Below are 11,907 nucleotides of genomic sequence, written 5' to 3' on the forward strand. Positions count from 1 at the left end.
AGAAGGTCTAATATTATAATGTTGTAGTATTCGTGAGAAGGGCTACAAAGGCATGTACATCGACATGTATACGTGCTAAGCTTAATCCTTTGCACGCTGCGTCGTTTTCTAGCCACTTTATATCAAATCCTTTTCTCAACTAAAGATACAAAAGATACGGAGAATTTCTCGAATTGATTTCCAACGATTTCACACTGATTTCTATTACGTTCAGAGATAGCATCTGTGGATTAAAGTATATAGAAATAAAGTTCTTGAAAATTTACATTTAATCACGTTTTCGTTCTACCGCGAAGATAATGGGCAACACGTGTTACGTTTCGGACAAAATACGTAGCGAATCAACAACGTGTTAAGAATCATCATTGAAGAGCGATACAATAACGAGCTGCGTTTCCTGGTCCGCAAAAGGCGTTTGAGGATGTTAATGCCCGAGTAGGTTGCACACGGTTGTAGCAGAATGGGTGCGTAACAGGAGCGCATAAAAGCGGTCCATACAGACAGAGCATACTCCGTATGACTTCCACCATGGAGAACCCGCTTAGAGAGTGCATAGCCTCGGTTGCGTGGGAACTGGAGCACTCTGCATACGGAGAATGGTTCGCTGCACCACGACTCCGGCGACCAAAGACGACGAAGACAACGACGAAGAGGAGGATCTGGACGATGCCGGTGCAGCACGAGGCGCACGAGATCCTCTCTATAAATCACAGGCTGCGAGCAGTTTCTCTCCGTGCAGGAGGTGGAACAATATCCTCTTCTAAAGTCTTTGCCTACCGTGCGCCTACCGTACTCGCCTCGTAAGCTTCCCTCCGCCGCTACAATAGCGTTCGCGAAGGATTCGCGATGCGCGAGCACCGTCTGATTAAATACAAATGGAAAGAACGGACGTGGAACGACCCCGGATTACGAACCATGTTCCGATTTCGATCGCCAACCAGAGAATCTTTAAGAAATTCCATCGGGATATTTCTTGATGGATTTTTTCCTTAAGATGGAGGGAAATATTTATCGGCGAACGTAGAGTTTTCGAAGATGCGTTTCGGAGATGGTATCTGCTATTTAAACGTCGAAGAAGATCCTGGTAACTTTATAACAGCGCGAATTTGAAGTTTCTTTGTATCGTAAGGATGACTTGTGCGATTTAACTCATCAAACTCTACGAGCTCGGTTCCTCCGCTCAAAGTATCGGAACGATTATTTTTAATCGAAGTTTATTTATTTATTCTAACACGACTCTGTTGGTATATTCGATAAAAATTGCCATATCTCATTAGCGATATTTTATATGGAAAAGGAGACGCGGATAATTTGATTGCTAGGAAAAGGTAGAAAAATGGGATCGCGACTGAAAAAAGTAGGAACCACTAAACCAGACTAAGCGTCACAAACGAGCCCGATCTCGACCCCCCAAAAACAACCTACCTATGAATCATAGCATTTGATTAAGAAACTGGCCGAGAGAAAACAAGATCCGTACCGGTAGATTCCCCGTGAGATTCGCGACGTGGGTCTCGTTAGCGAAGGCGAAGCCGATATGGGGTTTACTTATCGGCGGGCGCACGTCGCGTCGGCGGTGGCGGCGGCGGTGGCGGCAGTGTGCAGAGGCCAGGGTAAACGGTTAAGCACCGTTTGCAACGGACAGTTCCACACACATCGCGTCGGAACTGTCTGCCGCTGCCGGTTTCGCAGCTGGCCTGATATATCCTCTGTGTTCTAGTCGCCCTCCTCCCACCCCCAAGGGTCCGCTATTTTTTCGCGCGGCTCGCCGTCTCGAGCGGCATTATTAATGACCGCGGAAACCGCGTCAAAGATCTCACGAGCGTGCGCGAGCGTGATCCGTCCGCGTGTACGATACGCATTTTTTAAACCGCGCCACCGCTGCCGCCGCCGCCGCGTGATGAATGGCGGTTAACCGGAGTCGGAATGTTCTTGTCCCACCACGGAGAGAATCGGCCAGAGATCCGTGGATCAGCTACTAGACGCATCGTGATTTAACGCGGTTCGCACGTATGACGTGCCATTGTGATTTAGGTGTTTAGATATTAACGGTTCTGCAGACCGATACGCACGACCACTGCCACTTCGCTTCCCAGAACCTGGGAAATAACGCTCGTTTCAACGAGTATTTTTTACCCGGAAAATGGAGGATTCCAGTGATACAGAAATGTAGTACAGAGGAAAGACTGCACCGCAAGCAGTGTTCATCGCGATCAATTCGCTCGATGCGATCGTGTTATTAATGGATCGGTGATGTGTATCCCGGAATCTTCTGTATCGAAGGATGCACTAATATGAAAAAAACCGTCCAACTTTGGACGGAGATACATGGTGTATTGCTATATCGATATCGATAATGTTTTTTTTTTCTTCCTTGTATGTTATATGAAAAGATATTTCGCGAATGATTAAAGCGGAATAGTACGTAAAAATGTTTTCAGCGTTGGGATTCTTATTTTACCCTAAGTAGTCTAACGCTATTATATAATGCTATTGCACAGGAAATGTACTTAACTGTCGTTGCTTTTCCGCTTATCATTATCTAACTAATTATTTCTCAGAATATATTTCTCGGTGTTTTTAGATTTCATTATTCATCGATATAATCCAACACAATACCAGTAAGCCTCTGTCTGAAACAGTGGAGTATAAACTATTCGTATAATACCTAGGAGTTCATCGATTCTATCTCTATAATTTCCGTTCAAATAATAGGAATCTAAAGATAAGTAGATTCAATCTGTTCGGCAAAAGTGCATTTAATCATTAAATACTCTTACAATGATCCAAACTTTCGTTCCAACGATCAAAGTTCAGATAAACGTAGGTAATTCTACTTTATAACCATATTCCAAACTCGCATTTATACCGCGAAAACGGTTAAACCGTGAAAAGAGAAATCAAAGGTACGATTACATTTTCGATTTCTTCAGCGTTGCTACGTCAGCTTCCAAGTTAGAAATCTTCTGAGTAAGTTCACGAACTTGTTCGTTCAATCCAGCCACGATGTACGGCAACGTATCGGACGATCCAACTCTCCTATCGACGCATTTATTCAAAATGACGTCGTCCTGTTCCGCACCAGGTTCGTGAGCCAAACATTCCTCGATTAACAGGTCGCTGATACTCCAATCCCTGACGAAACGGATATGATTGCTGCCCAAATACCAGGTCATCGAGGAACGACACCTATAAGACCAGGGATTGCCGGCGATTAAAATTTTACGTAGTTTCTTCAGCTTCCTCAACATGTCCGGAGACAGGCATGCGTTCAGCTCGTTGTGAGCGATGTCCCAAACTTGCAGTTCCGTGAGCAGATCGTAAATTTCCGGATCTATATCGACGATCCGATTACGCCACAGGATTAACGCTTTCAAACTCGATAATCCTCTGATCCAGGAGGCATCGATCTTCCGGATCTTATTGTTGACCAGGCCCAACACTTGCAATTTCTTAAGACCTCTGAAAGCATCTGGCTCGATATCCTCCACGCCACATCCCGTTATGTTTAATTCAACGAGCGAGTCAGAATATTTGGAAAATGCGCCAGTCTTAATTTTGCTGATGTTCGAATTGATGATATTGATCCCGGCTGCTCCGGCTGGTATCTGTAATTGCTGTATTCGATATTTTCTATCTTAGTTTTTGATCGTATTTTATAAGTTTCAAGTTTCGTTTATATAGATCGTTCCGAAGATAGTCGTTGCTCGTTTAGTTAGTTGTTACTTCGTTTCATAAAGCACACAGCGCTTTCGATTATTATTCTTCGTCGATCTTTTTGAAATTTTTACGTAGCAAAGGTTAGATATCAAGAGAATAACGTGTATTTTACAGGCAAACAACGATATCTCATAAAACATGGATAATAAAAGAACGAATATACAAAACGACCTAATAATTTATGTTGCTCTATAGTCTCATACTTTTATAAAGATAATTAGAGAAATAGAATTTAGGTAAAGACTATACAATGGACATTTTATATTATTTTTGCATGTAACGTGTATTCCGTATATATTTGCGCCTTCAAAATGCATAAAAATCCGTAACAATCGAAATCGTAACAAAAGAAAGACAAGTACGGATTAGATTAAATGGATTAAGCGAAAAGATCCTGATTCCAATTATTGCCAAAATACCAAACGAAGAGAACAAAGAAATTGGAAATCGTGGCGATAGAAACGCGCGACCGGCTATTCCTCTAACAAGATAGTCAACAAAAGCAGCAATTTCTCACGTTTAAATCGCTTAATCCCTCGCACTGGTACCAATCTTCCCGTCCATCCAATCCAGGACGACAGATCGCCGTGCAGGCCGCCAAACATGTCGCTAAGATTATCGTTCCGAGCGAGCCTCTCATGTTCCGCGAAATTTCAGCAAACGACTATCCGTGCACGCGTCGACATTCGCCTTTTATACCGATTCGAATCGGTTGCCACAAGGACGTTAATGTCACGGTCGTCGTCAAGGAAAATATAAAGCGGGGAAATACGAGGAAATACAGAGACCCGGCTACACACGCTGATGCATCGTGCGACGCATGCTGAACAGTCAAACGCAAAACGATAGAAGTGGCGACGAACAGTCGGAAAGATTTCGTTTTCCCTTTGCCGTGTAAGGAATCCTTGCCATTTTTTTTCTTCGACAAACGACCGGTTTATTGGCGGACGACGCGACGCGTTGATTGTTATTGGGACGCACGCGACTTCTTGGGATGTTTCACGCTCGACGGACGCGTAAGAACGTAACGAGCCCTTGATTGAATAATTAGGATTCTTCGTGCCGTCCCTCTTTAGCCGGCCTCGTGTCACCGATGTTAAATGTCTTGTAACAGACGGAACCGGTTTTGCCACGTTGCGCTCGACGCAATATCGATCGCGATGCCTGCTATTTGACGCCTTTCAGTCTGCCCCGCTTCCACGTTCGGTCCATGTGGAAACATTTTTAACACCTGTTACGATATTCTTAATGACACGCGTTTCACTTGCTAGCTCTTTTCTTTCATCTAAATATAGTTTCCTTCGTATCGTTTCATATTAATTTACGAGTAACAACGCATGAGTAGAAATCCAACATGATTCAAATAACCTCCTCGTTCACGCAATCCTACCATAGGATTATTCGAATCGTTCTCTTGCTACACAATGTTATCTCTTTTTTCGTCACTATGATAAAAACTGATAATGTCTCGAATATACAAGTTTCATTGTTCTATGCAAAATTTAAGATTAAATTTGAAAATATATAAAGTAATTACTCTACTATTTTCCAAAATCTTACCTCGCGAGTCTCCTTCTACGACTCGCGTAGAAAATATTTGCTGCTAAAACGAATACACGCGGCTAACTGCGTTTGTTAAACCGAAGAGCTATAAAAAGAATTAGAAAAGCGAGAAGAACGCGTCTTAGTAGACTGTACGATGAAAAGAACGTGACTGGAGCAAGGCGTGCTCGGAAATTGCAAGTTATAATTGGCGAAAAATTCGGCGGGATAATCTCGTGTCAGACATCGTTCGAATTCCCATCGCGCTATGATATATCGAATGATGTTCGTTCGTGATAGCGCCTACGTGTTTTACAGACATTAAGCTCCGACGAACGTGGTACGGGGCACATAATAATAAAACGCGTTACTCGTCGATTCTGCTGTAATCACCCGAATAAAGCCAGCTGACGATGCCTTCGATATGGCTGCGTTTGTCACTCCCGTGCCGCCCAACAAAGTGTTTGCATACTCTTATGAAACGATGGAATACGACGATAACAGGCTCGTTCGATAAAGCCACGATGTATCTGGCATGTGCGTCGTGATAACTAGAGGCTGCAAAGCGATCGGAAATGGCGAAAGAGTGCGTTAACCATAAGTTATCGCGCATCGAAGTTTCCCATGGAAAAGCAAAATACAACGTAGATTTAGCGTGTGGAAAATTTGTTCGAATGATAAAACAGTTGTTTCGAAAGCTGGCTTTTGCTTTCGTTATTTCAGATTGTCAGTAGATAGCAGGTGTTTTACGATTCTGGTATTCGGTTGGTCGTGAATGAATGTATCGACATTTATGTCCTTAAATTGTTAAAAGATCGTTATGATTTATGATTAGTTTATTTTTAGCAACAGAGATCTATTTTACGACTATGGAATTTGATAATTTCATTTAAATGAAACTTTTCCTATGTATTTCGTAGTCTATTTCAAAATAATTGGTCGAAGCTAAAAGTGTGGGAATAATTTTTCGAAAAAGACTGAATTTTTCTTCAACTTTGAAATAAAAGGAGTAAAAGGAATTGCCGATAACGAAGGAAACAACATAATTTGTTGTTCAATCCGCTCGATTTTGCTACCCACTTCGATATCTCTTACGATTTCCGAAGAAAAATCACTATCTTATAAAGTCTGCTATTCTGTCTTATAAAGTCTGCTGTACGTGATATTCAAAATCATATTTCAATTGATCGTTTACCTCTTATCAATTTAATACTACGCGATGATCTTGGCGTTGGTCAATCGCGTTGCAGAATCGTTAATTCGTAAATATGACAAAATTTCCTCGACGGTCGAGAATCATAGCTAGATAGGGACTTTATTCTTTAACTACATCTACCTTATTTATTATACGTGTACTTCTTTTTCTGCTCGTGTATTTTTAAGAGCTTTTATAATTCTTCTACGGCACTCGTGGCGGAGAAATTCTTGAGATAATCCAGTAGAAAAGCATATAAAATTTATTTACTCGTTTATTTAGCGAAAGACTCTTTACAGTACACGTGTACTCTAAATAAATGAAATTGCAGACAGCAGGTGTGTCAGAATAACTACGTGGCCGTAATAACGGTAGTAAAGTAACCATCTATGAGGAGTGAATATTAGATAGCACGAATATTAGATGCTTGAACGCAACTCAAAAAATGCATCAACCAGGTCGTATCGAAACCTGACGTTACGATAAATAACAATTCGTTGCTACATAAGTAATTTAATATCTCAGTATTGGTAGAAATTTTAATAACACTGTTTGATAACTGGCATCTTCTAAGAATTTTGTTTGCTTGCTACTTATATCGAAAAATAGAGAATTTCTCTGATAGCTCCAGACATGCATTATGTGAGTTACAAACGTCGAATATGATAATCAGCTGACTCTCGACATGTAGGTACAATGTACAATCAAACTTTATCCGTTTCGTTGTTCTTATTACGTAGGAGAATTTATTAGCATTGATCGTTAATAATACCGATCGCGCTAAAAGACTCTGCATCTTTACAAAGACATATTTTTCTTCCACGAATCGTGACCTCGGATAAACACATGGATATCATATATTCGAGTATCGGAAATTACACGAATCGAAATTGTGTATTATGGTAGCCCTTAAAGTTCAAAAATTTCCATAGATGCATAAATATCCTCGATTTAGCGACGAATTTATTTCATCCGACCAAACTCCACATAACCGTTCCGAAATATGAACGAAAGGAACAAGAGTTATTTCGTCGTCATCAGATTGCCTTATACATCTCTAGATGACTCGAAAATGTAAAATTGCACAGAGTCCACGTCATGTGAGAAAATATAGAAAACATTCAAAATCCTAGTGCTTTTTATAATACCTGCTAGGTAGAACAATCTTCTACCGAGGTTTCATTCTCTTAAAATTATATTCTCAAAAACTGTGTAAAAATCCTCGGTCTACTTATCATATATCGTCGATAAAGAAGTTACGAGACAACACTTGGCTGCTACTAGATGTATTTATACGTCGCTACCGTAAGGAAATTCTTTGCCTGTGTATATTTAAGTTTTTAACATGTGTACATACATTTGAAACACGATTGTACACGCGCGGAAGAGCGCATGAGAGGTCTGCATATATGCATAAGCGGGGTGCACGTGGAGCCGCGGCAAATCGTAATGCTGTAATAATGGATGCACAACCAGCAACAGTTGTCCAGCAGCGTGAGGGGACGACGCGAACGAAGATATGCCGATCGAAGGGAACGAGACAGACGGAGAAGGGCAACGGAATAAGTAGCCGGAGGAGTCTGTTCGTGCGTGTTTCGCACGTTCGAACGGTCGTATAAGTGTTTGCACTTCCTTTGAGAACGATCAACGGATGCCACTTCGTTTTATATCGCGCACGAACCAACGACTTACTCTCGCCATTTCATTGACCAACTCTGAACATTATACGATAAAAAAATTGACTATGATTGGAAATTAAGATGGAGTATCGTTTAAGGAACGCGATGATATCAGGAATGAGTGGGATATTACAGAGAATAGGGCGATAAAATCGAAGCGTAGGAAAAAATGCAGTTTTTATGCATACTATGTAGGTAAGACTGAAAGACAATGAAATTTATACAGGCGATTTCATTGGAAAATTTCTCACATCGAATAGCGGGAAAATACTGATTTGATTTTAAATAGCCGCGAGCATTGTTGGGAAATACGATAATATTTCTAACGTGAATGCAATTCTATCAACATGTATTTTCATTTACTTATTTCGATTTCGTAATGAAGAGATGTTTGGGTTAACCATTCGCTGCTACTAAAACACGATTCGTTGTTTCATCAGAAATTGCAATTTCTTCTTTTTACAAGAAATGTCTTTATTCTATATAACAATGTTAGTTCCAACACACCGATGCTCGTTTTCTTCAACTTTCTAATTCGTTTTATCGGAATGCATAAAAATAAAAGGTATAGTTGCGTCAACAGTATCGCTTATCGTGTGCGGTCAATAGTTACGAAAATATTACACGAAGTGTGATCATCGGATATATTGCAGATACAACTACTTGAGTAATTGATTCAAATATTGAACAATCAATAAATCCAATATTCCGGCAACGAATGTTTACCTACGATCTATTATTGAAATAGATTGTTTGAGAAACATCAGTGTCGGTTATCTTAGGGAATTCCCCGTAGATAACAGCTAAGCGAAGAAACAGCTACTACCGCGTGTTTGGAAATCACATCGCGGTGGTATCGTCGATAACCACGGTTTTAAAAGAGTAAAAAAAAAAAAAACGGCAGAGAGGGGAAAGTAAAAATTGCATTACGTATAAGCGGCCCGTATTTTCCTAACGTATAATATCGTAAAGGGCCGGTATCTCGGTTTTAACAGCGAAAATAGGTACGCCAGTATGTGCGGCGCATAAAATGATAAGGGTTATATATCAAATTACGAAATTTGATTGTGAAACGTGTTGCGTGGCTAAAGTAAATACATTAGTAGGTTTCGTGATCCGAGAAAACTTACGTCTCGGCCTCTGACAGCATTAAAGAATCCATTAAGAAGGTACGAAAGTCTCGTTTATAAATACATGTATCTAACCATAAGACCAAATAAACACTTGTATTTAAATTTACGATCGTATCAGAATTCGATGTTCCCTCTGTTCTTATAAGTTGATCGCGTGCCATAAGAAACTGATATTAACGCGACATGCGACTCGGACGAACGTTTGACTGATAGCGATTTTCGTTTCCTCGTATCTTTCACGTTTGCACGGAATCCGAAGAAAAAAGCGAATTATCTCGGCCAGTTATACCAATGTATAGTACGCTTGCACTTCCATGGTTGGATAAATGGATAGCCATCAGCAAAGTACCGTAATTTTCACGCGGTCACGTGGTTAATTTTGTGATATTAAACGATACGATGGCTTTCCTTTTGTTTCGTAATCGTTTGCAGAGAAACTGTAGGTTTGATTTTAAGTCTGTTGTGCTCACCGATAAATTATCGACGCTGGTAAATTATGTTTCATTTTTATTGAAATATTTTGGTAATCGTTCTAGGAGGTGATCGTTTCCTATTCCTTACGAGAGATATTTTATATTTATATTTTATAATATATTTTGTAGTACGGCTACCAATTAAAGAATCTGTGATTGAAAAGTGTTAATAGACGATGCTGAATAAATTTAGATAAAGTACTCGCGAAATTATTAATTTCGAAATTTATCGACTCCTTAGGTACTACAAATTATCTGAAATATATATACGAGTGAATGTACTGCGGAAAATAGGGAATAATATTTTATATTAGTCTTATGCTTTCTTCGATTTAAAATCGTATTCTACGTGCTGTATTAATCGGGCATACTCGTGCAAAGAAAACTAAATTATTAAGTAATCACTTTTGAACAAATTTTAAATTAATTGTTATCGTCTTTCTGGTTTATCAAAGATTTAAAAATAAAGAAGCTAGAAACTTTACGTATTAAATGATCTCTAACTTTTAAGCAGTATCGGTAGATCGCAATTGAAACCATTGGGCCATGGGTTGGTGGGTCAACGAGAACCAGGCAATTTCACTTCGTGTGTATATTTCATGTACTAAACACAGTTAATGATACCTTTAATTACCGCCATAAAAACTCTGTTAAAATACATTACCGTCTAACGAAAAGATGTAGAGACGCTGAGAGTGTAGATCGTAGATGTTGCGTGCGTATCTGTAAAAGAAAAAAGAGAAAATGGAACTTATAAACGGAGAATGACATTCGTTATCCGACAGCAAGTACATGAATGTAACAACTATTTTTTAGGTTTACATATTTCAATTTTTCGATAAGATTTATTTTAACATTTACAGTCTGTGAAATATTAAAGATAGTATCAATTGATATTTGATAAAATATCTGATTTAAAATATCATTAATAAATGTATACGCTACACAATGCAATTTATGACATAGATTACAAAAATAAAAAAACAATTAATTATACGCGTGTAAAGTATTTCTACGGAGATTCATCAGTGAAAGCGAAAAGTCACTGAAAGTCATTTTGTGACAAAGCTCGTCGAGGAACTGGAGTTGTACCGCAAATCTTAACACGAGTACCTACGCATAAAGTTGGCGAACATGGTGATACGTTTGAAAAATTGATTCTTGCCCACAATCGAAACACATGTTACGAAGGGGAACGCAATATTTCAATACGCGATTCAACATGAATGAACAGTTACCTAAGGATATATGGAAGCAATAAACCGCCTTGCACCGTGGCAAAGTGTGAATCTGCTTTTAAGCTGATACCCACCAGAATACAGAGCGAACAACGGCGCTATAGACTAGTCATAAACGAGTTTCGACGTCAGATACTAAACTGCTTTTGTGACGTACACGTGCATGAATCGCACGCGTGTGTACTTACACGTGTGCATATATACCTTTGAAAACTGGGTCAAAATCGAGAGGAGACATTTTTGATTTTTCGTTTTTCAATACGCCTTTCACACGCGTAACTCTAAAATCAATAGAAGAATAACAGACGGTGGAACAAAGGATATAATTCGATCGTAAAATAAAATACGTATGTATATACTCGTATTTCTCTAAATTATCGTTGAACGTAATACGAGTTTAATATGTTGGATCTTTTCACTGATCGTTTAAAGTCAAATAAACTATCACGAGTTCGTAGTTATTAGCTAATCAGTTAAAGCGATTGAAGTTTATTATTTTTAGAAAAGATTGATTAAAATTTGTCGAGTTATATTTTATGAAAGAGAGATTGATATTAAAGTAAAATATGATTTAGTAACGACGAATTTTTATATATTAATTTTCTGTGTTCTGTATATTAATTTTGTCAAAAGCTCTTACGTTTAATAATTTTGTTCTTTTAATAATTACAAAAAGACAGCTAATTGAATCCCGTCAATTTTGATGGATTTAAATTTGCTAACATATCCATAGGTGTATATGACAAGTATAAAGAAAATAAAAGTATTAGTAAAAATAACGAAATAGAAAATTCAAAGATTTGTCGAAAAATGTAAAGAGAAGGCGTGAAAACGGTATCGATGAAAAGTTTTACCCTGTTGCAGTATCTCTAAGAAAATTTCTTGATCGTCATAGAAGAAGGGCCAGGATAAGGACGGATCTTTAGT

At 39.0% G+C, this 11,907-nt stretch overlaps 1 protein-coding gene and 1 long non-coding RNA gene across 2 annotated transcripts in view; both read right to left on the reverse strand.

Moving 5' to 3' along the window:
• Positions 1-10,471, reverse strand: part of LOC125384942 — a 138,818-nt gene extending 128,347 nt beyond the window's left edge. Inside the window, exon 1 of the long non-coding RNA XR_007223796.1 lies at positions 10,407-10,471. This is a non-coding gene — a long non-coding RNA (uncharacterized LOC125384942). The remainder of the gene's footprint in view (positions 1-10,406) is intronic.
• On the reverse strand, positions 2,742-4,397 carry LOC100642443 (leucine-rich repeat-containing protein 70). The gene is made up of 2 exons (XM_003394790.4): positions 4,238-4,397; positions 2,742-3,617 (listed from the first exon to the last, which is right to left on the reverse strand). The coding sequence occupies exons 1-2, from the start codon at positions 4,358-4,360 to the stop codon at positions 2,913-2,915; spliced, it is 828 nt and encodes a 275-aa protein (XP_003394838.1). The 5' UTR covers positions 4,361-4,397; the 3' UTR covers positions 2,742-2,912.
• Positions 10,472-11,907: the final 1,436 nt, after the last annotated feature.

The sequence above is a fragment of the Bombus terrestris genome, chromosome 4 (assembly GCF_910591885.1).
Source record: "Bombus terrestris chromosome 4, iyBomTerr1.2, whole genome shotgun sequence".
NCBI classification, from domain to species: domain Eukaryota; kingdom Metazoa; phylum Arthropoda; class Insecta; order Hymenoptera; family Apidae; genus Bombus; species Bombus terrestris.